The 26,436-nt window shown below is 37.2% G+C and overlaps 1 protein-coding gene and 1 pseudogene across 3 annotated transcripts in view; one reads left to right on the forward strand and one right to left on the reverse strand.

The window, feature by feature from the left end:
- LOC145713536 (uncharacterized) overlaps nt 1-26,436 on the reverse strand; it is a 447,260-nt gene that overhangs the window by 323,495 nt on the left and 97,329 nt on the right. For 2 of the 3 annotated variants that reach the window (XM_081792393.1, XM_081792392.1), the window contains exon 5: nt 16,184-16,222. The exons of the other annotated variant lie outside the window; for it this stretch is intronic. In XM_081792393.1, coding sequence (XP_081648519.1) covers nt 16,184-16,222 — 39 coding nt within the window. The remainder of the gene's footprint in view (nt 1-16,183; nt 16,223-26,436) is intronic. 3 annotated transcript variants of the gene reach the window in all.
- Nucleotides 1,736-16,045, forward strand: LOC145714400 (natural resistance-associated macrophage protein 2 pseudogene; annotated as a pseudogene).

Here is a 26,436-nt window from a genome sequence, read left to right on the forward strand (position 1 = left end):
AGCATTATTTACAATAGCCAATGTATGGAAGCAGCCCAAGTGCCCATCCATAGACGGATGGATAAAGAAGTGGTATATATATATATGTGTGTATACACACATACATATATATATATATATATATATATACATATATATATATATGTATATATATATATATATTATTCAGCCAAAAAAGAATGAAATCTTGCTATTTGCAACAACATGGATAGAACTAGAGAGCATAATGCTAAGTGAAATAAGTCAGTCAAAGACAAATATCATGATTTCACTCATGTGGAATTTACTAAATGAAACAAAGGAGCAAAGGAAAAGAGAGATAGAGACAAATCAATAAACAGATTCTTAACCATATAGAACAAACTGATATTTACCAGAGAGGTGGTGGGTGGGGGGATGGGTAAAATAGGTGATGGGAATTAAGAAGTACACTTATCATGATGAAAAAAATAATAAAAAAATAAAAAAATAATCAGTGGGGAAAAAAGACAGGGTGGCTAAATGGATTAAAAAACAAGTTCCTAAATCTGATCCCTCTAAGATACTTAAAAATAGCCTGAAAGTAAAGGGATGGATGGAAAAAAGATATTCCATGCAAACAGTAACCTAGAGAGTAGAAATGGTAATATTTATATCAGATAAAATATTTTCAGTCAAAATTTTTATGAGACAAAAAAGATACTATATAGTGAGAAAGGCATCAATTCATCAAAATAATATAAAATTATAAATATATATGCTCCCAATATTGGAGCACTGAACTATTTAAAGCAAATATTAACAGAACTAAAAGGTCAAATGGACAACAATAGAATAATAGTAAAAGACTTCAATATCCTACTTTCATCACTAGACAGATCATTAAGAGAAAATTAATAGGGAAATGGGGGATCTAAATAACACTATAAACCAAATGGACTAAACAGACATACACAGAACATTGTGTCCAACAGCACCAGAAAACAAATTCTCAAGTATAAACGGAACATTCTTCAAGATAGATCATATGTTTGGCCACAGAACAAACATTAACAAATTCAAAAAAGATTTAAATCATATCAAGTATCATCTTTAGCTATAATGGCATGAAACTAGAAATCAGTAACAGGAGGAAAACTGAAAAATTTTCAAAATATATGTAAATTAAAAAACATACTCTTGAATGAACCATTAATCAAAGAAGTAACCAAAAGGGAAATCAGAAAGTATCTTGAGACAAACAAAAATAAAAGCACAATATACTAAAATCCTTGGGATACAGCAAAAGTAGTACTGAGGGGAGCATATAGTAACAAATGTCTACTTTAAGAAAAAAAAGAAAGATATGAAATAAACACTCTAACTGTATAATTCAAGGAATTAGAAGAACAAACTAAGCCCAAAGTTACTAAGCCCAAAGTTATAAATTAAGTATTAAATCATATGATCCTCCCAATAAGTACAGATAGTTTTTTCACAGAATTCAGTATTATTTTTTGTCAAAAGCTCTTAAAACTTTGGGCATAGAAAGACCATATCTCAATATTAAAAAAGGCTATATATGAAAAACCCACAGCTAACATTTTACTCAACATTGAAAAGTTGAAAGCTTTTCCTCTAAAATCAGGAACAAGACAATGATGTTCACTCTTGACCTTCCTTTTCAACATAGTACTGGAGTTGGTGCTAGCTCCGGGATGTGGAGTGGGTGCTGTGGGAGATACTGTCAGGTGCTTGCAGAGCTAAATGTTATTCTAAGAACTTGGGAATTCAGGCTTCCACTGTGGTGTTAGGTACTGATTAGAAGATGCCAGATGATGGGAGTGCCTGGGTGGCTCAGTCAGTTGAGCATCCAAGTCTTGGTTTCAGTTCAGGTCATGATCTCATGGTTTGTGAGTTTGAGCCCAGTCAGGCTCTGCACTGACAGTGAGAAGCCTGCTTTAGATTCTCTCTCCTCCTGCTGCATGCTCTCTCTCTCTCTCTCTCTCAAAAACAAACAAACAAACAAACAAACAAACTTAAAAAAAAAAGATGTCTGATGATGATGCTTCTGGAGACCATGGGGTGTCTGCCAGTCTTGGTACCCTCAGCCATGTCTACAATAATGTGTCTCTTCCCCCAGTCCACCAGGCACTCACAACAGTCATTCATCACCTACTTTGATGAGAAGATCACCATTCCTGAGGAATAGTATTCTTGTTTTAACTTTCATAAACTCTGCGCTTTCATGGGACCCAACTTTCTCATGAGTACTGCCTACTTGGATCCAGGAAACATTGAATCTGATTTGCAGTCTGGAGCAGTGGCTAGATTTAAGTTGTTCTGGGTTCTTTCGTTGGCCACCATCATGGGACTCCTGCTCCAGCACCTTGCAGCTAGATTGAAAGTGGTCATGGGGTTGCTGAAGTGTGTCACCATCAGTATCTCACGGTCTTATAAATTATCCTATGGCTAATGGTGGAGTTGGCTATTTTTTGCTCAGATATGCAAGAAATTATTGAATCAGCCATTTCCATCAATCTTCTGTCTATAGGAAGGTATCCACTATGGGGTGGAGTTCTCATCACCATTGCAGATATCTTTGCATTTCTCTGGAAAAATATGGCTTATGGAAGCTATAAGCATTTTTTAGACTTTCTCATAACTATTATGGCCCTCACATTTGGATATAGGTTACAGTTAAACCTAGCCAGAGCCAGGTACTCAAGGGCATATTCCTGCCCTCCTATTCAGGATCTCACCTCCCACAGATTGAGCAGGCTGTGGGCATCGTGAAAGCTGTCATCATGACACACAATATGTACCTGCATTCTGCCTTAGTCAAGTCCAGAAAGGTAAAATAAGCCAATAAGCATGAAGTTCAAGAAACTAATATGTACTTTTTCATTTAATCTTGCATTGCTCCCTTTGTTTCCTTTATTATCAACATCTTTGTTATCTCAGTCTTTGCTGAAGCATTTTTTGAAAAAAAAACAAAACTAAGTGGTTGCAGTCTGTAAAAATAACGGCAATCCCCACACTGCCCTTTTTCCTGATGATAACTCAACACTGGCTGTGGGCATCTATAAAGGGGGTGTTGTACTGGGATGTTACTTGGGCCTGCTGCACTATACATCTGGGCAGTGGGGATCCTGGCTGCAGGACAGAGCTCCATCATGACAGGAACCTATTTTGGCCAGTTCATCATGGAAGAATTCCTGAACCTAAAATGGTGACACTTTGCTTGAGTGATTCTGGCTCACTCTATTGCCATCATCCCCACTCTGCTTGCTGCCATCTTCCAAGATGCAGAGCATCTAACAAGGATGAAGGAGTACCCTACAATCCAGAAATTGCACTGCTAGGTATTTACTCAAAGAATACAAAAATGCTAATTCAAAGGGATACATATACCCTGATGATTTAGCAGCATTATCTATAATAGCCAAATTAGGGAAACAGCCCAAGTGTTTATATACATACATATACTGTGGAATATTACTTATAGCCCAAGTGTATATATACATACATACGCTGTGGAATATTACTAGTCATAAAAAAGAATGAAATCTTGCCATTTGCCGTGATATGGATTGAGCTAGAGAATATTATGCCAAGAAAAATAAGTCAGAGAAAGACAAATACCATATGATTTTACTCATATGTGGAATTTAAGAAATAAAAGAAATGAACACGGTGGGGGAAAGAGAAACAAACCAATTAACCGAGTATTAACTATAGAGAACAAATTGAGGGTTACTTGAGGGGAGGTGGGCTGCTGGATGGGCTAAAGACGTGACAGGTATTAAGGAGGGCACTTGTGATGAGCACTGGGTGTTATACATAAATGATGAATCACTAAATTCTCTACCTGAAAGTAATATTACACTGTATGTTAACTAACTAGAATTTAAATAAAAATTTGGGCAACAATTTTAAAAAATAACAAAGTTGAAACCAGTCCTCTCACAACTAAAAAAGAAAACAAAAAGAATATCTGAAATCAAATCTGTAATCCCATGATATCACCAGCCTGGAGTTTACAACAATAGTTCAACTAATAGGAAAACTGATATGTTTTATGCAGTGAAAAAAAAAAAAAAAAAAAAAACAAATGTGTATAACACTGCAAGATTTTGCTCCTTACTGCAATCTATGAATTTAAAGTTGAACTTACAACCTGTACAAATCTTCAAATTGGTAATGAGTTTGTATTTCCATGTGCAACAAGAATTTCATTTAATTCACCTCTCTCATTGACATTTGAAATACTTGTAAATTTTGTGACTCAGCCCTGTATCCTACATGCTTCAACATAGTAACAGGAATCATTCATTCATTTATTTACAGAAGCTAAGCTTATAAGTTATTTCTATATATAATGTGGAAGATGCATTCCTACTGTGCTTTAATCAAGATGCAGGCCTCAGTCAACCAACTCCAGTACTACTAAATCGCGATTTGGTTAGCAACTCCCTGGAAAAAATAGATAAGTATAATCCTTACAATGTGTGGCATGAATTGTCACACACAAATAGAAATAGTTACTAGGGAGGCATCATTATATATGAAGATGCTGGAAAGAAGCTACATCATTGGACTGTTGTAAAGATTCATTAAGACTGGTACACATAGTGTTTAAGATAGTGCCAGGTATATAGTAAACTTGTAATAAATGGTGCTAGTATACTGTGCTTGTTAAAACTTTTCTGCTCCATTTAGCCAACCAGATAGTTTTTAAAAGCCTGAAGTTCTTTTTAAGCTAGTTATTATAAAAATCACAACAGTAGTTGGTTAATAACTGACATAACTTCATAAAATTTACTACATACAAAATTTACTAACTTTATAAAATTTACTCTGTATTATTAGTATATTAGTCTATTAACTAATTAAATATGACATATATTTTATAAGTAAAATTAATGTCCATATGTAAATATAGTATGAATCTGTCATTAAAGAGAATTCAAAATTACAAAAAATAATAACTATTTAAAAATTTAAAAAACAAAAAAATAAATAAAAAATAAACAGATTCTTAATTATAGATACAATCTGATGGCTACCAGAGGAGAGGGGGGTGGGGAGAGATGTTAAGTAGATGATGCAGATTAAGGAGTGCACTTGTGATGAGTACTGGGTGATGCCTGGAGTTGTTGTTGAATCACTATATTGTAAACCTGAAACTAATATAAACTGTATGTTAACTAACTGAAATTAAAATAAAAAGTTTAAAAAAATCAATGGAAGTATTCTCTGGAAATCAATTGACTATATGGAATTTACAATGAAGAATACCATGCATTTAATTATTTTATTTTTATTTTAAATTATTTTTATTTTAAATATTATTTTCATGCCTGTTTTTCCAAACAATAGTTGAACATTTACTAACACAACACTGCTTCATAATTTCATTTTGCTTAGTCAATTTTCATTCATTCTGCTAAAACATTTAGACTTTATGTCTTTGTGGGAGGATGGGTTAAATGGGTGATGGGTACTAAGGAGGGCACGTTTTTGGGATGAGCACTGGGTGTCATATGTAAGAGATGGATCATTGGGTTCTACTCCTGAAGCCAAGTATGTTAATTAACTTGACTAGAAACAAAAAAATAACAAAAAACAGTTAGACTTTAGTACATAGATGCAGAAAGCAGTAAATACAAAACCCCTGCCGTCTAAAATGGGCACAACATCCAAGGATAATAAGAATCTTGAATACTTTGACATGTGATGAAGGGAAAGGTAACGATGTTTCTTTTTTCTTCTCTGTTAAGTGTGGTGATAACGAAAACATGAGGGGAAAGAAATCTATAAAATGACTTTTTAAACAAAGCCCAACAGTAGTCTGTTCAGGCCTTAAGAATCAAGGGGTTAGGACTCTCTGTATTAGACCATAACCCTCCACAACTTCTATCCATAGAAATCCAAAGCATTACAGACACCTACAATGACACTCCAGGCTAGTCTTTTCTTTACATCCTTCCAGAAAAATTATAGACTTTCATTATCTCTCAAACACATGTAGTGCTCTCCAATCTCTGTTCCTTGCTCAAACTCTTTTTTTGTTATCTCTTGTATACCTAGGGGGACTTTGTCATCAATTCTGAATATACTTATCTGTATGTTCTAAGGCTTATTGTATTATTAAAAAAAAAAAAAGACTCTTCATGGTCCAGTCAAATACCCACAAATTCATGTATTATTTATGTATGTTTATTCCTTCAGACAAATTCTTGCCCCTGTCTAAATGAGAAAAGTTAGGAAAGTATCTGTAAAGCATTTTGTAAGCCTGTACACACACACACACACACACACACACACACACACACACATGCACACACACATATGTATTTTGCAGATGGTAAAGCTTATATGTGTAAGCTGATAATATTATTGCTTTTATTGTTACCATCACAATTTTTCAAGATGGCCGGCCTCCTTTTCTTTTTATTCTTAACACCTGTTGTTTTTGACCAACAATAACAGGAGGATTTAATTGCCTGAAATAAAGTAGAAAAGTCAGGAATGCCGCAGAGTGCCTGAGTGATTCAGTCAGTTAAGTGTCTGACTTTGGTTCAGGTCACTATCTTGTAGTCCCTGAGTTCGAGCCCTGCATCAGGCTCTGTGCTGACAGCTCAGAGCCTGGAGCCTGCTTCAGATTCTATGTCTCCCTCTCTTTCTGCCCCTCCCCGCTTGAACTCTGTCTCTCTCTCTCTCTTTCTCTCTCTCAAAAATATGTAAACAGTAAAAAAAAATTTAAAAAGTCAGTAATGCTGAAAAATGAATTGGAGAACTAGCATTAAAGATAAGCCTTTATAAAAAAAAGAGAAGCATCAAATTAACAAAGAACTTTTTAACACTTTAATTCATTTTTAGAAAGACAGATGTAAGCGGGGGAGGGGCAGAGAAAGAGGGAGACACCAAATCTGAAGCAGGCTCTGAAAAGACTGCAACATGGGGCTCCAACCCACGAACCACGAGATCATGACCTGAGCCAAAGTCTGCCACTTAACTAAGCCACCCAGGTGCCCCAACAAAGAAACTTTAATGGCAGATTTAGCAGTCTTATTTTAATCAGTTAGGTTTTTGCACAAGGTTGTGTTTTAGGATAATGCCAAAGAAAGATTATTATGGATAAACTTTGTAGTGTGGATTGGAACAGAGAGCCAGGAGACTGTGAGTTAGAGCCAATACTACTATGGAGAAGGAGGAGAAGGAGAATAAGGAGGAGGAGGAAGAAGAGGAGGAGGAGGAAGAGGAGGAGGAGGAGGAGAAGAAGAGGGGGTGCCAGTGCCAATGGAGTGAAAAGAAGAGATGGAAGAAGGAGAGAAATAGCAACTACAGCTAATATTCAGCACTATATATAAAAACTAAAGCTAATTATCTCAGGTAATATTTACAACAATTTTAGCATTGTCGTGATCTCCATTTTTCAGATAAAACAAGAGAAGATCTGAGTCATTGAGTAATGTGTGCAACATCATAGCTAGTAATTTTTATCTGGAATGTAAACCTAGCCAGACTGACTCTAGAGCTTAAATTCTAAATCTGAAGTCTAAATTCCAATTCTGAATAATTTAAAGATGGGATTTCTCCCAGGTGCCACACCCTCAACCAATTGAATGCATGTTCAATAGTGTGTCCTTGAGTTAAAAACACATAAAGGAACAATCTATAACAACCAGAAGTATCTGTAGATAAATGAACAGGATGGCCCAAGATAGGATTAACTGAAATAGCATTTTTTTTAATGCTAAGTGAAATAAGTCAGTCAGAGATAGACAAGTACCACATGATTTCATTCATATATGGAATTTAAGAAACAAAACAAACAAAGAAGAAAGAGACCAAAATCCCCCAGACTCTTTTAACTATAGAGAACAAACTGTTGGTTGCCAGAGGGGAGGTGGGTTGGGGGATGGGTGTTACAGGGAAGGGGATTAAAAGTACACCTATCGAGGGGCACCTGGGTGGCTCAGTTTGTTAAGCTTTCAACTTCAGCTCAGGTCATAATCTCGCAGTTTGTGAGTTTGAGCCCCGTGTCAAGTCTCTGTGCTGACAGTTCAAAGCCTGGAGACTTCTTCAGATTCTGTGTCTCCCTCTATCTCTGTCTCCCCCACTCATGCTGTCTCGTTCTCAAGAATAAATAAACATTGAAGAAAAATTAAAAGAAAAAAAGAGTACACTTAATGTGATTAGCACCAAGTAATGTATAGAATTGTTGAATCACTATGTTGTGTATTTGAAACTAATGTAACACTGTATGACAATTATAATCAAATTTAAAATAAATTAATTAAAAAAAGAAATAGCATTTTGGTAATATTTTACTTGAGAACTCTAAACTTGACAAAAGTTTTCAATTGTAAATATATTTGTCTCTTCCTATTGGGAGTTACTATAGACATTAAAAAAATATACTGTTATCCTATTGGGAGTTACTATAGACACTAAAAAAATATACTGTAGCAGCAGGTTGAAAATGATTGAAAACAGAAGATATATGAATCTCTCCAAATGTCAAAATTCATGACAGAGAAGATGGCGGCGTAGGAGGATGCGGGGCTCACAGCGCGTCCTGCCGATCACTTAGATTCCACCTACACCTGCCTAAAGAACCCAGAAAACCGCCAGAGGATTAGCAGAAGGGAGTCTCCAGAGTCAAGCGCAGACTAGAGGCCCACGGAAGAGGGTAGGAAGGGCGGCGAGGCGGTGCGCGCTCCACGGACTGGCGGGAGGGAGCCGGGGCGGAGGGGCGGCTCGCCGGCCAAGCAGAGCCCCCGAGTCTGGCTGGCAAAAGCGGAGGGGCCGGACAGACTGTGTTCCGACAGCAAGCGCGACTTAGCGTCTGGGAGGTCATAAGTTAACAGCTCTGCTCGGAAAGCGGGAAGGCTGGAGGACAAAGGGAGGGAGAGCTGCTGAGCCCCCGGACGGCAGAGCTCAGCTTGGCGGGGAACAAAGGCGCCAGCGCCATCTCCCCCGCCCATCCCCCAGCCAAAATCCCAAAGGGAACCAGTTCCTGCCAGGGAACTTGCTCGCTCCGCGCAAACACCCAACTCTGTGCTTCTGCGGAGCCAAACCTCCGGCAGCGGATCTGACTCCCTCCCGCTGCCACAGGGCCCCTCCTGAAGTGGATCACCTAAGGAGAAGCGAGCTAAGCCTGCCCCTCCAGCCCCCGTGCACCTTGCCTACCCACCCCAGCTAATACGCCAGATCCCCAGCAACACAAGCCTGGCAGTGTGCAAGTAGCCCAGACGGGACACGCCACCCCACAGTGAATCCCGCCCCTAGGAGAGGGGAAGAGAAGGCACACACCAGTCTGACTGTGGCCCCAGCAGTGGGCTGGGGGCAGACATCGGGTCGGACTGCGGCCCCGCCCACTAACTCCAGTTATACACCACAGCACAGGGGAAGTGCACTGCAGGTCCTCACCACGCCAGGGACTCTCCAAAATGACCAAACGGAAGAATTCCCCTCAGAAGAATCTCCAGGAAATAACAACAGCTAATGAACTGATCAAAAAGGATTTAAATAATATAACAGAAAGTGAATTTAGAATAATAGTCATAAAATTAATCGCTGGGCTTGAAAACAGTATACAGGACAGCAGAGAATCTCTTGCCACAAAGATCGAGGGACTAAGGAACAGTCACGAGGAGTTGAAAAACGCTTTAAACGAATTGCAAAACAAAATGGAATCCACGATGGCTCGGCTTGAAGAGGCAGAGGAGAGAATAGGTGAACTAGAAGATAAAGTTATGGAGAAAGAGGAAGCTGAAAGAAAGAGAGATAAAAAAATCCAGGAGTATGAGGGGAAAATTAGAGAACTAAGTGATACACTAAAAAAAAATAATATACGCATAATTGGTATCCCAGAGGAGGAAGAGAGAGGGAAGGGTGCTGAAGGGGTACTTGAACAAATTATAGCTGAGAACTTCCCTGAACTGGGGAAGGAAAAAGGCATTGAAATCCAAGAGGCACAGAGAACTCCCTTCAGACGTAACTTGAATCGATCTTCTGCACGACATATCATAGTGAAACTGGCAAAATACAAGGATAAAGAGAAAATTCTGAAAGCAGCAAGGGATAAACGTGCCCTCACATATAAAGGGAGACCTATAAGACTCGTGACTGATCTCTCCTTTGAAACTTGGCAGGCCAGAAAGGCTTGGCACGATATCTACAGTGTGCTAAACAGAAAAAATATGCAGCCGAGAATCCTTTATCCAGCAAGTCTGTCATTTAGAATAGAAGGAGAGATAAAGGTCTTCCCAAACAAACAAAAACTGAAGGAATTTGTCACCACGAAACCAGCCCTACAAGAGATCCTAAGGGGGATCCTGTGAGACAAAGTACCAGAGACATCACTACAAGCATAAAACATACAGACATCACAATGACTCTAAACCCATATCTTTCTATAATAACACTGAATGTAAATGGATTAAATGCGCCAACCAAAAGACATAGGGTATCAGAATGGATAAAAAAACAAGACCCATCTATTTGCTGTCTACAAGAGACTCATTTTAGATCTGAGGACACCTTTAGATTGAGAGTGAGGGGATGGAGAACTATTTATCATGCTCCTGGAAGCCAAAAGAAAGCTGGAGTAGCCATACTTATATCAGACAAACTAGACTTTAAATTAAAGGCTGTAACAAGAGATGAAGAAGGGCATTATATAATAATCACAGGGTCTATCCACCAGGAAGAGCTAACTATTATAAATGTCTATGCGCCAAATACCCGAGCCCCCAGATATATAAAACAATTACTCATAAACATAAGCAACCTTATTGATAAGAATGTGGTCATTGCAGGGGACTTTAACACCCCACTTACAGAAATGGATAGATCATCTAGACACACAGTCAATAAAGAAACAAGGGCCCTGAATGATACATTGGATCAGATGGACTTGACAGATATATTTAGAACTCTGCATCCCAAAGCAACAGAATATACTTTCTTCTCGAGTGCACATGGAACATTCTCCAAGATAGATCATATACTGGGTCACAAAACAGCCCTTCATAAGTTTACAAGAATTGAAATTATACCATGCATACTTTCAGACCACAATGCTATGAAGCTTGAAATCAACCACAGGAAAAAGTCTGGAAAACCTCCAAAAGCATGGAGGTTAAAGAACACCCTACTAACGAATGAGTGGGTCAACCAGGCAATTAGAGAAGAAATTAAAACATATATGGAAACAAACGAAAATGAAAATACAACAATCCAAACGCTTTGGGATGCAGCGAAGGCAGTCCTGAGAGGAAAATACATTGCAATCCAGGCCTATCTCAAGAAACAAGAAAAATCCCAAATACAAAACCTAACAGCACACCTAAAGGAAATAGAAGCAGAACAGCAAAGGCAGCCTAAACCCAGCAGAAGAAGAGAAATAATAAAGATCAGAGCAGAAATAAACAATATAGAATCTAAAAAAACTGTAGAGCAGATCAACGAAACCAAGAGTTGGTTTTTTGAAAAAATAAACAAAATTGACAAACCTCTAGCCAGGCTTCTCAAAAAGAAAAGGGAGATGACCCAAATAGATAAAATCATGAATGAAAATGGAATGATTACAACCAATCCCTCAGAGATACAAACAATTATCAGGGAATACTATGAAAAATTATATGCCAGCAAATTGGACAACCTGGAAGAAATGGACAAATTTCTAAACACCCACACTCTTCCCAAACTCAATCAGGAGGAAATAGAAAGCTTGAACAGACCCATAACCAGCGAAGAAATTGAATCGGTTATCAAAAATCTCCCAACCAATAAGAGTCCAGGACCAGATGGCTTCCCAGGGGAGTTCTACCAGACATTTAAAGCAGAGATAATACCTATCCTTCTCAAGCTATTCCAAGAAATAGAAAGGGAAGGAAAACTTCCAGACTCATTCTATGAAGCCAGTATTACTTTGATTCCTAAACCAGACAGAGACCCAGTAAAAAAAGAGAACTACAGGCCAATATCCCTGATGAATATGGATGCAAAAATTCTTAATAAGATACTAGCAAATCGAATTCAACAGCATATAAAAAGAATTATTCACCATGATCAAGTGGGATTCATTCCTGGGATGCAGGGCTGGTTCAACATTCGCAAATCGATCAACGTGATACATCACATTAACAAAAAAAAAGAGAAGAACCATATGATCCTGTCAATCGATGCAGAAAAGGCCTTTGACAAAATCCAGCACCCTTTCTTAATAAAAACCCTCGAGAAAGTCGGGATAGAAGGAACATACTTAAAGATCATAAAGGCCATTTATGAAAAGCCCACAGCTAACATCATCCTCAACGGGGAAAAACTGAGAGCTTTTTCCCTGAGATCAGGAACACGACAGGGATGCCCACTGTCACCGCTGCTGTTTAATATAGTGCTGGAAGTTCTAGCATCAGCAATCAGACAACAAAAGGAAATCAAAGGCATCAAAATTGGCAAAGATGAAGTCAAGCTTTCGCTTTTTGCAGATGACATGATATTATACATGGAAAATCCGATAGACTCCACCAAAAGTCTGCTAGAACTGATACATGAATTCAGCAAAGTTGCAGGATACAAAATCAACGTGCAGAAATCAGTTGCATTCTTATACACTAACAATGAAGCAACAGAAAGACAAATGAAGAAACTGATCCCATTCACAATTGCACCAAGAAGCATAAAATACCTAGGAATAAATCTAACCAAAGATGTAAAAGATCTGTATGCTGAAAACTATAGAAAGCTTATGCAGGTAATTGAAGAAGATATAAAGAAATGGAAAGACATTCCCTGCTCATGGATTGGAAGAATAAATATTGTCAAAATGTCAATACTACCCAAAGCTATCTACACATTCAATGCAATCCCAATCAAAATGGCACCAGCATTCTTCTCGAAACTAGAACAAGCAATCCTAAAATTCATATGGAACCACAAAAGGCCCCGAATAGCCAAAGTAATTTTGAAGAAGAAGACCAAAGCAGGAGGCATCACAATCCCAGACTTTAGCCTCTACTACAAAGCTGTCATCATCAAGACAGCATGGTATTGGCATAAAAACAGACACATAGACCAATGGAATAGAATAGAAACCCCAGAACTAGACCCACAAACGTATGGCCAACTCATCTTTGACAAAGCAGGAAAGAACATCCAATGGAAAAAAGACAGTCTCTTTAACAAATGGTGCTGGGAGAACTGGACAGCAACATGCAGAAGGTTGAAACTAGACCACTTTCTCACACCATTCACAAAAAGAAACTCAAAATGGATAAAGGACCTGAATGTGAGACAGGAAACCATCAAAACCTTAGAGGAGAAAGCAGGAAAAGACCTCTCTGACCTCAGCCGTAGCAATCTCTTACTCGGCACATCCCCAAAGGCAAGGGAATTAAAAGCAAAAGTGAATTACTGGGACCTTATGAAGATAAAAAGCTTCTGCACAGCAAAGGAAACAACCAACAAAACTAAAAGGCAACCAACGGAATGGGAAAAGATATTTGCAAATGACACATCGGACAAAGGGCTAGTATCCAAAATCTATAAAGAGCTCATCAAACTCCACACCCGAAAAACAAATAACCCAGTGAAGAAATGGGCAGAAAACATGAATAGACACTTCTCTAAAGAAGACATCCGGATGGCCAACAGGCACATGAAAAGATGTTCAACGTCGCTCCTTATCAGGGAAATACAAATCAAAACCACACTCAGATACCACCTCACGCCAGTCAGAGTGGCCAAAATGAAGAAATCAGGAGACTATAGATGCTGGAGAGGATGTGGAGAAACAGGAACCCTCTTGCACTGTTGGTGGGAATGCAAATTGGTGCAGCCGCTCTGGAAAGCAGTGTGGAGGTTCCTCAGAAAATTAAAAATAGACCTACCCTATGACCCAGCAATAGCACTGCTAGGAATTTATCCAAGGGATACAGGAGTACTGATGCATAGGGGCACCTGTACCCCAATGTTTATAGCGGCACTCTCAACAATAGCCAAATTATGGAAAGAGCCTAAATGTCCATCAACTGATGAATGGATAAAGAAATTGTGGTTTATATACACAATGGAATACTACGTGGCAATGAGAAAAAATGAAATATGGCCTTTTGTAGCAACATGGATGGAACTGGAGAGTGTGATGCTAAGTGAAATAAGCCATACAGAGAAAGACAGATACCATATGGTTTCACTCTTATGTGGATCCTGAGAAACATAACAGAAACCCATGGGGGAGGGGAAGGAAAAAAAAAAAAAAAAGAGGTTAGAGTGGGAGAGAGCCAAAGCATTAGAGACTGTTAAAAACTGAGAACAAACTGAGGGTTGATGGGGGGTGGGAGGGAGGGCAGGGTGGGTGATGGGTATTGAGGAGGGCACCTTTTGGGATGAGCACTGGGTGTTGTATGGAAACCAATTTGACAGTAAATTTCATATATTAAAAAATAAAAAAAAAAAAAAAATTCATGACAGAGCTCATATCATTCCTCAAAAGTAATTAAACAGAGAACTTCTACAACTAGGCTATCTTCAAGATATCTGTCTGCTAATAAGGGATAATCAAATTTTCTAATTGAATGTTTACACATCCAATTTAATCCCACCAAGGATTTTAATGACATATTTTTAAAAATCCATAAATTATGAACTCATATATAAACAATCTATACTAAGATGATTGCCTAGAGGGGAATTTACAAAAGAATCTCTAAGTGTCCGTTTCAAACCTGCTGTTGCTAACCATATTTGTTTGTGTGTGGTGTGTATGTGTGTGTGCATGCATGTGTGAGAGAGAGAGAGCACTACTAAGTGAATTCCTGAAAATGTTCTCAGAAAATATGTTTAGCCCTCTACTTTGAAGGCCAATTGGGTAAGCAAGTGATTCTACTTCAACTAAATCTTTTGAATATATTAAATTGTGTACCTTGAGCCTGACTCCCTGGTGTGAAATGCCAAACTTGCAAAAGAAAATACACCTTATAAAGAATATATTTTCATATAGTAATTGTAGCTTTTCTAAGTTCTGTGACTATAAATTAAAAAACCAGTATCTCTTTGCTGAAATACATTCATGTTTTAATAGTCCTTCTGTGTATTCACTTACAAACTCTTCTCACTTGCAAAAACACATCTTTAAGACAATGGTAAATTACTTATAAAAAAATTTCCTGGTAAAGAGATATACTCCTTACAAAAAATGAACAAAAACAGAAAAAATTCCCACTATTTAGAAACTCTTGGGGCACGTGGGTGGCTCAGTCAGTTAAGTGTCGGATTTCTACTCAGGTCATGATCTCGTGGTCCGTGGGTTCCAGCCCCACACTGGCTCTGTGCTAACAGTTCAGAGCTTGGAGCTTACTTCGGATTTTGTGTCTCCCTCACTCTCTGTCCCTCCCCCCTCATGCTCTGTCTCTCTCTCCTTCAAAAATAAATAAACATTAAACAATTATCTAGGGGCGCCAGTGTGGCTTAGTCGGTTAAGCATCTGATTTTAGCTCAGGTCATGATTTCAGGGTTTGTGAGTTCCAACCCCATGTCGGGCTCTGTGATGACAGCTCAGAGCCTGAAGCCTCCTTCAGATTCTGTGTCTCCCTCTCTCTCTGCCCCTTCCCCACTTATTCTCTGTCTCTGTCTGTCAAAAATAAATAAATGTAAAATAAATAAATAAATAAATAAACAAATAAATTTAAAAAAAATTGTCTAGAAACTCATACTCTAGCAGAAACAAAAAATAACTTGGACATTATATAGCCATCTCTCTCTCTCTCTCTCTCTCTCTCTCTCTCTCTCTCACACACACACACACACAGCTTAGACAATACAGAAGAGAAAGAAGGTGACAATATATGCAACTACCCTGACATCCAAAAGCCCAGAGCCAAAAAAGATCAGGTGCTAGAACTTTTACAGAAACAAAATTAAATAGTACCCAGGAAAAGTGAACCAATTAGTCATCCAGATGTTTCCAGCTGGATATTTGGTGTACGAGAAGAAAAAGATCCCACTTGACTCACTTTTTCCCACATTGCAGGCAGCTCTTAATAGTAGCAATTCCAAAGCAATTCAGTAACTATACTTTGGACCATAAAATTATTAAATTGAGTACATTCTGTCTCATCATACTTAGGTTCTTAGTGTGAAGACAAATACTTTTTACTTAGTTCTCCTCAATATAATTTTGTTGCTGTTGTTACTATCATTTTCTTACCTGATATTCTCCTGGCATATCTTGCCTTTCAACTTTATTCTAAGAGGAAAAAAATCAAGATAATTTAGGAAGAATATACAGCCAAGGAAGAGGAAACTATATTTTAAAAAGAAGTTAAGCTGTTAAGAAAGCCAAGATAAGGTGAACTATAATTAATGCACAATGAGCTTCAATTCTACTTCTGTGGGAATTAAGCTTAAATGCATTAAATACTAGTATTTTAGTGCAGTTATTTAATCATCTGCAAATTGTGTTTATATCCATCCAACATTTTTATATCTCACAGAATATTAATGTTTGGAGATACTTTGTAAAACAGCTCTTTAAGACAAAAGTTCTAACTTCTTAAGCTTCTGGCATCTCTCCTATAAGATTATTGACCCTCCTTCTAAAGTAATAATGATGAATATTTAGTTCTCATCCCCATACCCTGAGAAAAACTTCACCTGAGTCTGAAGACTTGCACTCTTGGCAATTTCATTTCTCAGAAAAGAAAACCATGAAAGGAAGTTTCTCCGGTCCAAATTTTGAACAAAAAAGAGCTATTTAGAAGACCTAGAAGCCTTGGAAAAAAGTGACCATGTCTTCTCTTAATAAATTTTAATGAAGGAAGGGAATGGCGGGCATAGTCAGACACATGTCTTGCTATTAATAGAATGACATTTCCAAGCAGCTGTCCAAATAGTTCAAGTCCCCCATCACAACTGTAACTTACCTCAGAGTCAATATAAAAAATCAACCAGCTACCAATTCTTGAATTTAAATAACTATGAAAGAACTTGAGGAAATTCCTGCTTTTTAGAATACTTAAGTGATAAACCACCTAATGATAGTAATGTAATTTCCCTAACTTTTGGCTTACCATGCAATCAGCCAGTGTAGAACCAGATATCTGGTAAAACAGTTGTCCAGGAATTGGTTGTTTTTTCTTTTTTAATTTTTTTTAACATTTATTCATTTTTGAGACAGAGAGAGACAGAACATGAATGGGGAGGGGCAGAGAGAGAGGGAGACACAGAATCGGAAGCAGGCTCCAGGCTCTGAGCCATCAGCCGAGAGCCTGACGCGGGGCTCGAACTCACAGACCGCGAGATCGTGACCTGAGCTGAAGTCGGACGCTCAACTGATGAGCCACCCAGGCGCCCCGGTTGTTTTTTTTTTAATATTACACATCCTTAGTACTTATATTTAATTTCTATTAATGGGGCTAGAAAAATGAGATTGTAGAAGAAAGACCAAAAGATAGGGTTATTTGGATTTCATGGCTTTATAAATACTTAAGCTTTTTATTGTAGAATGCTAAGGAATAAAAAGAAAGGGCAATGAGTTTTAATTGCAAATATATATTGATGGTAAGGCCTAACAAGAGCTGTAAAAATTAACAGATATGAAAATGAGCTGCATTGGCTTCCTTCACAGAACAGAGAGCCACCCATATTTCTCCGGGTAAAAAAGAAGAGCACTGAAAGGGAATTATTTGAACCATGAGTTTAGGTCAACTTCAATATAACTATAACATAAATAATGAAAAGAATATTTAAAAAGTGATAACGTTTTAGAACATAGAATTAGTTAGCCAGAACTATGATATCACAGAAAGTAGAGTAAGACTATGTCTAGTTTACACTCATAAGCAGACCCAGTTATTTTCATAACTGGGTATTTTTTCATTCCCAGTACAATTAAATTATTTTCATTATAATGTAATTTCCTCAAAATTTTCCATCCATTAACACATTGTCCTGGGGTACTTAGTAAATAAATTAATTGAAGGCTTTTTTCCTTCTATTTATGCTGTTCAGACCTATTGGAATCTAACTTCATTATATTGGGAAAGAAGAAATAAAGGACATTTTAATGAATAGTGTACACATGCCAGAAAGGTTTATATTTCTGAGATGGGAGACAAAGATTTTTAAATCTTGTTCTTAGATAATCTCCAAAGAATTTCATTGCAGGTAAAATTAACTTGAATGAGTTAAGTAAGTCTTGAAGCCAAGAAATCAGTTACTGATCTTTCCTTCTGACTGCTGAACATTAAAACATCTGCTTTGTCATCATGTAAATCACATTCCATTCTGTTAACATGGTTACAACTAACCACCATTTGTTATAGCAATGTGGGACAAAGGAGCAACTGGACATATTTTGAAAGGAGGCTGTACAGTAATCTCTATATTTCCCGGGGATGAAGCAGGGAACAATAGCCTGAGTATCTTAAAAGACTGCTTGCCAGTCTAATTTTATTGTGTGCTTTATTTTGTAGTGTGCTTTATGAATTAGTTCCACCATGGAAGTATAGGTAGACATTTTTACATACTTCTACTCAATATTTAAGAGGAGTCATATAGGAAAATAAACTTTCAGAATGTCTAGTATTCTATTCCAAACTTCAAAGTACATGAGACTTTATATAAAATTGAGCAATAGTGGCATAATAATGCAACAGTGTTTTTCTTCTTTTTCTGAATTTCTCAGATACAAGAAAATATTCCATAAAATAAACGTTAACCCACACTTGATGACATTTTCTGTTCTGAAAAGTTGGATACAGGAAGTAACAACTTAGATTTCTTATAATAGAGTGATGGATTCTGCCCCATATTTAAGCATGAGCTACATAAACTAGCTAAATTCAGAAAAGAACACAGAAATAAATTAATTTTCCATATGATAAAGGATTGGATTATAATTTGTAATTTTTGAAATATGATTATCACCTTTCCTTCTATTTTTCTATTTTGAAAAATTTGTATGCTGATTATTCCCCAGTTACTATTTTTCTTGTAATAACGATCAATTGTAAATCTTTGTAAAGGCTTCCCAAACTCTTTAAATGGCACTGATAGTAATTATGGTGATCTGGGATACTAAGTGGACATATTGGAGAGGTATAGTTCAATTAATTCCTATTACTTGATTCCAAACACAAAAAATTCCCTACTCCTCTGAGGGATGCAAAGCCTTGGAGTCACAAGGTTGAATTTCTACTTGTAATGACATTATCTTATGATAATTGTCAGTAATTATGTTCATATTAACTTAAACTTTAATTATATGAAATACAATTTTCATTTATTAAATGTTATTAAATCTCAATGATTACTTTTGACACATGTCCAAATTAATTTACTGTATCCACACTGTCAAATGCATACAAACACATGTATAAACATCTACTACATCAATAATCTCTTTCTTTCTTGATATTGTTCTTGCCTATTACTGTTCTTTGTAATTAGCTCAAAGAGAAGAGAAAGCCCAATTGCAAAAATAAATCTTTTAAAGAAAACTCCATGCTTTGATGACAAATCTGTTGAACATTTCCTCACTGCATGGCAATACACAGTTAAAAATATGTAATTATATGTTGGTATCTAACAACCAATGTTAACTTGTCTTTCCAAGAAAGAGGGACCTTCCTCCAGAGTCATAAAAGTCCTGCTGAGGTTTTTAAGAATACATGATACTACTTTCTTGACCAAAAAAAGATGAATACTGGTCAGTATAAAAATTCAAAACCTTTTTCTTCTTGTTTAGCTGATTTAAAAAATGAAAACTGGGAGGAAGAAGAGTTAAGATGGTGGAGAAGTAGGAGAACATTATACTTGCCTCATCCCTGAAACACAGCTAGCTAATTATCAAATCATTCTGAACACACAGGAAATCTATCTAAGGACTGAGAGAACAAACTGCACAACTGGAGGGAGAAAGGAGTCCACATTGTGGAAGCTAGAGGTACAGAGATGTGAGTTGGAGGAGAAAAGAATCATGGGTGCTGTTGAGGGGAGGGAGCCCTGCTCAGAGAGATAGGAGAGACAAAGAGAGAGAGAAAGCAGAATGCAGGGGATTGCACAAGAAAAACACATGCAAAAACTGTTGACTGAGAAAATGAGAAGGTCTGATGATCACCGTTTTTATAAGCAGCAGAGCTCAAAGTCTGTCAAGACCATCAGGCATAGTCGTACTCCTGTGGATAAGAAAGGCAGAGGTTCGGGATTGGACAGCATGCGCTGAGGATCTTCAGGTTGCGCTGAGAGATAATAGTTCTACCCTTCTTGGGGTATATTTGGGAGAGGTGGCACTACTTTTCAGGGAACAAAAGAGTTGACAGGTGCTATAGGGCTACCCCTTTCATTAGCATATGAGCAGAGATGCCTGCTGAGGGCAGCTAACCTGGATGGCAGCTTTTTGCTACACTTTACTGTGAAATCCAAGACCTTCCAGAATCATGCTGTGCCCTTCTGGAACAAACCTGCACTAATAACAGCAGGGTGAGACCCATGTCCAGAGGATCAGTTTGAGTCTGCACTGTGCCAGGAGCCTAAAATTTGGAGTTCTGAAAAACAGGCATGCACATGAGATAAAACACATAAGCATGCACTGCCATATGGCCAGATGGCTTGGACACAGAGTGAAGGCAGAGATCTGATGGAAGTCTAGGACATAAGAGGGGAGATTGTTCGTTCTTCTATGAGGGCTTCCTGAACAGGGGCTGGCACTCCTCTCCTCAGGGAAGAGATTGAAGCAATGTCATTTTTCACCCCTCCCATCATCACAGATGGACTTCAGGGAGCAACACATTGCATACAGTGGAGACTTGAGCGGCTTACACCAACACTGCTCTCCCCGTTCTCTGATGGTGCCTTTTTATTAGGCCAAGTGTGATTAAGCAACAGAACAGCAGCAAGCCCCCCCCCCATAAGATTAGCACAACCTCCCCCACACACACACCTCAGACACCAGATCTACTGATCATAGACTGCTGCAACACCTCAGCTATAGTGGAAATAGGACCAGGAACAGGCTTTACAATCACACAAAAGACAGAGACCTACACAAAATGCCAAGCTAGAGAAATTCATCCCAAAAGAAAGAACAAGAAGAGATCATAGCTAGGGAGTTAATCACAATATACATAAAGAATATGCCTAAACCAGAATTTAAAACAAGAATAATAAAGATACTACCTGGGCTTCAGAAAAGCATAGAAGAAACCAGAAAGACCCTTATCACAGAGGAAAAAAAAAACAAAAACTAGTCAGATCGAAATAAAAAATGTTATAACTGAGATGTGAAATGAACTGGATGTAATGACCAGAAGGATGGAAGTAGCAGAAATATGAATAAGTAATATAGAAGATAAAATTATAGAAAATAAAGAAGCTGAAAATAAGAGGGAAAGAAAAATATTGGGTCATAAACATAGATTTAGGGAACTCAGCAACTACATATAGTGTCATAACATTTGTATCATAGGAGTCCCAGAAGAAGAGAGGGAAACAGGGAAGAAGGTTTATTTGAGAAAATTATAGCTGAAAACTTCCCTAATCTAGGGAAAGAAACATATATCCATATACAGAAGTCACAGAGAACTCCCATCAAAATCAACAAAAGCAGGCTGACACCAATACGTATCATCGGAAAACTTGCAATATAAAAAAACATAAGCAAAGAATCCTGAGAGTAGCAGTGGAAAAGAAATCCCAAAACTACAAGGGAATACAAATCAGGTTAGTAGCAGATCTCTCCACAGAAACCTGGCAGGCCAGAAGGGCATGATATATTCAATATGCTGAATGGGAAAGATATGCAGCCAAGAATACTTTATCCAGCAAGTCTGTCATTCAGAATAGGGGGAGAGATAGTTTCCCAGACAAGCAAAAACTAAAAGAGTTCATGAAAACTAAGCCAGCTCTGCAAGAAATACTAAATGGGACTCTTTGAGTGGGAAAGAAAAATAAAAGACAACAAATATTAGAAAGGAACAGAGAAAATCTCCAGAAACAATGACTTTACAGGTAATACAATCCACTAAATTAATATGTCTCAATAATCACTTTAAATGTAAATGGACTAAATGCTCCAAACAAAAGTGTTAGAATGGATAAAAAAACAAGACCCATCTATATTCAGCCTAAACCATACTCACTTTATTTTATTTCATTTTTTTAAAGAGAGAGAGGGAGCATGAGCAGGGGAAAGAGACAGAGGGAGAGTGAGAGTATCTTAAGCAAGCTCTACACTTTCATGGAGCTTGATGCAGGGCTCAATCCCACTACCCTGGGATCATGACTTGAGCTGAAATCAAGAGTCAGATTCTCAACCAACTGAGCCACCCAGCAGTCCCAGACTCATTTTTAGACCTAAAGATCCATGCAGATTGAGAGTGAGGGGATAGAAACCATCTGCCATGCTAATGGACATCAAAAGAAAGGCAATGTGGCCAGACTTATTTTGAGAAACTAGATTTTAAACCAAAGACTAACTTTTAAACCAAATACTGAAGAAGAGCAGTGTATTATAATCTAGGGGTCTATCCAACAAGAGGCTTTAACAATTGTAAATATTTATGCCCACAACTTGAAAACACCCAAATATATAAACCAATTGATAACAAACATGAAGAAACTCATTGATAACAATAAAATAATAATAATAATGGACTTTAACACCCTACTCACAATGATGGACAGATCATCTAAGCAGAAACTCAACAAGGAAACAATGGCTTTGAATGACACATGGGGTCAGATGGACTTAACAGATATATTCAGAAAATTTCATTCTAAAGCAGCCCAATACACATTCTTTTTGAGAGCACATATTCTCCAGAAGAGATAACATACTGAGCCACAAATCAGGCCAAACGAGTTAAAAAAGATAGAGATAATACTGCACATATTTTCAGACCACAGTGATATGAACTTTAAGTCAACCACAAGAAAAAAATTTGGAAAGACTACAAGTACATGGAGGTTAAGGAACATCCACTAAATGAATGGGCTAACTAGGAAATTAAAGAATAAATTAATAAAAAATACATGGAAGCAAATGCAAATGAAAACAAGACAGTCTAAAACCTTTGGATTGCAGCAAAGATGGCCATAAAAGGGGAAGTATATAGCAATACAGGTCTAACTCAAGAAGCAAGAAAAGTCTCAAATATACAAACTAACGTTACACCTAAAGGAAGTAGAAAAAAGAACAGCAAATAAATCCTAAAGCCAGCAGAGTACAGGAAATAATAATGATTAGAGCGGAAATAAATGATGTAGAAAAAAAATTCATTAGAACAGATCAACAAAATTAAAAACTAGTTCTTTGAAAGAATTAATACAATTTATAAACCCCTAGCCAGACTTATCAAAAAGAAAAGAGAAAAAACCCAAATAAATAAAATCACAAATGAAAGGGGAGAAATCACAACCAACACAGCAGAAATAAAAACAATAAGAGAATATTATATGCCAATAAAATGGGCAATCTGGAAGAAATGGACAAATTCCTAGAAACATATACACTACCAAAACTGAAACAGGAAGAAATGGAAAAGTTGAACAGACCCATAACCAGTAAAGAAATTGAATCAGTAATCAAAAATCTCCCAAAAAACACAAGTCTAGAGCCATATGGATTCCCAGGGGAATTCTACCAGATGTATAAAAAAAGAGTTAATACCTATTCTTCTCAAACTCTTACAAAAAATAGAAATGGAAGGAAAACTTCCAAACTCATTCTATGAGGCCAGCATTACCTTGATTCAAAAACCAGAAAAAGGCCCCAGTAAAGAAGAATTACAGGCTAATATCCCTGATGAACATGGATGCAAACATTCTTAACAAAATATGAGCAAACTGAAAACAACATTACATTGAAAGAATTATTCACCACAATCAAGTGGGATTTATTTCTGGGTTGAAGGGGTGGTTCAATATTTACAAATCAATTAGTGAGACACATCACATTAATAAAAGAAAGGATAAGAAACATATGACCCTGTCAATAGATGCAGAAAAATCATTTGACAAAATACAGCATCCATTCTTGATAGAAACCCTCAACAAAGAAGGGATATTAGGAACTCATTTCAACATCATAAAGAACAATATAAAGACCCACAGTTAATTTTGTCCTCAATGGGGAAAAACAGAATTTTCTTTTATGGTCAGGAAAAAGACAGGGATGTCCACTCTCACCATTTTTATTTAACACGGTCCTCTAAGTTCTAGCCTCAGCAATCAGACAACAACAACAACAAAAGTAAAAGGCATCCGGATGGGCAAGGAAGAAGTCCAACTTTCACTATTCACACATTACATGATACTCTGTCAAAACCAGAAATATTCCACGAAAACACTGTTAGTACTAATACACAAATTGAGCAGAATTGCAGGATACAAAAGCAACATACAGAAATCTGTTGCATTTCTATACAACAATAATGAAGCAGCAGAAAGAGAAATCAAGGAATTGATCCAATTAACAATTACAGCAAAAACCTTAATAATACCTTGAAATAACCTAGCCAAGGAGGTAAAAAGATCTGTACTCTGAAAACTATAGAACACTTATTTTTTTAAGTTTATTTATTTTTGAGAGAAACAGAGACATCATGAGCCAGGGAGGGGCAGAGAGAGAGGGAGAGAGAGCTCTGTCAGTGCAGAGCCTGATGTGGGGCTCAAACTCACAAAACTGTGAGATCATGACCTGAGCTGAAACCAAGAATTGGACGCTTAAACAACTGAGTTGCCCAGGCACCCCTAGAGCACTTATGAAAGTAATTGAAGATGACACAAAGAAATGGAAAAATATTCCATGCTCATGGATTGGAAAATCTAATATTGTTAAAATCTCTATACTACCCAAAGCAATCTACACATTTAATGCAATCCTTATCACAATACCACCAACATTTTTTACAGAGCTACAACAAAAATCCTAAAATTTATATGGAACCAAAAAAGACCTTGAATAGCCAAAGCAACCTTGAAAAAAAAAGCTGGAGGCATCACAATTCTAGACTTCAGGCTATATTAAAACATCGTAGTCATGAAGACAGTATGGTACTGGCACAAATACAAACACATGGATCAATGGAACAGAATAGAAAACTGAGAAACGGACCCACAAGTATATGGTAAAATAATCAGGAAAAGAATATCCAAAGAATATTTGACAAAGCAGGAAAGAATATTCAATGGAAAAGAGACAGTCTCTTCAACAAATGGTGTAGGGAAAACGGGACAGCAACATGCAGAAGAATGAAACTGGACCCCTTTCTTACACCATCCACTAAAACAAATTCCAAATGGATGGAAGACCTAAATGTGGGACAGGAAATCATCATCAAAATCCTGAAGGAAAACACAGGCAACAACCTCTTTGGCATTGGCCATAGCAACTTCTTAAACCTCTATGACATTGGCCATAGCAACTTCTTACTAGCTAGACACATCTCTGGAGGCATGGGAATCAAAAGCAAAAATAAACTATCGGGACTTCATCAAACTAAAAAGCTTCTGCACAATGAAGGGACCAATCAACAAAACTAAAAGTCAGCCTAGGGAATAGGAGAAGATATCTGCAAATGACATATCTGATAAAGGGTTAGTATCCAAAATCTGTAAAGAACTTATAAAACTGAATACCCAAAAAAACCCCAAATAATCCAGTTAAGAAATGGGCAGAAGTCATGAATAGGCCATTTCCCAAGAAGACATCACATGGCCAACAGACTCATGAAAAGGTGCTCAGCATCACTCTTCATCAGGAAAACTGAAATCAAAACCACAATGAGATACTATCTCAAGCCTGTCAGAATGGCTAAAATTAACAACACAGGAAACAACAGATGTTGGTGAGGGTACAGAGAAAGGGGAACTCTCTTATACTGTTAGTGGGAGTGCACACTGGTGCAGCCACTCTGAAAAACAGTATGGACATTCCTCAAAAAGTTAAAAATGGAGCTATCCTACAACCTAGCAATTGTGATACTAGGTATTTATTGAAAGGATTAAAAAATATTGATTAAAAGGGGTACATGCACATGTATCTACTTTTGACTTGACATTAAGGAAATTATGATGGTTTCTATTAAATATATGCCAAGAATAGTTACATTCCACTATTGCTGATGTCTTCTCTCATTTTTCAAGTTCCATCTCTCGATGAAAGCACAGAAATAAAACAGATATACTCTTTACTAAGAAATCATTTATTATTTAGAAACTTTCCCATCACCACTTTTTCTGTTTGATTATTTCTAGGTCATATTTTTTGAGAATTTTTCTTCTAATCAAATTATCATTTATTCTACCCTGGAAACTCCAGATATACAGTTAAAATATAATATTATAATATATATATTATATGATATGATACTTGATTCATTTTCAGAATTTGAAACAGTAACCTCCTTATCAAAAGTCGTTGTTAATTCAGCTACATGAAAACTTATCTATGACCTCTAG

Source organism: Panthera onca, chromosome X, assembly GCF_046562875.1.
Source record: "Panthera onca isolate mPanOnc1 chromosome X, mPanOnc1 haplotype 2, whole genome shotgun sequence".
Lineage (NCBI taxonomy): Eukaryota > Metazoa > Chordata > Mammalia > Carnivora > Felidae > Panthera > Panthera onca.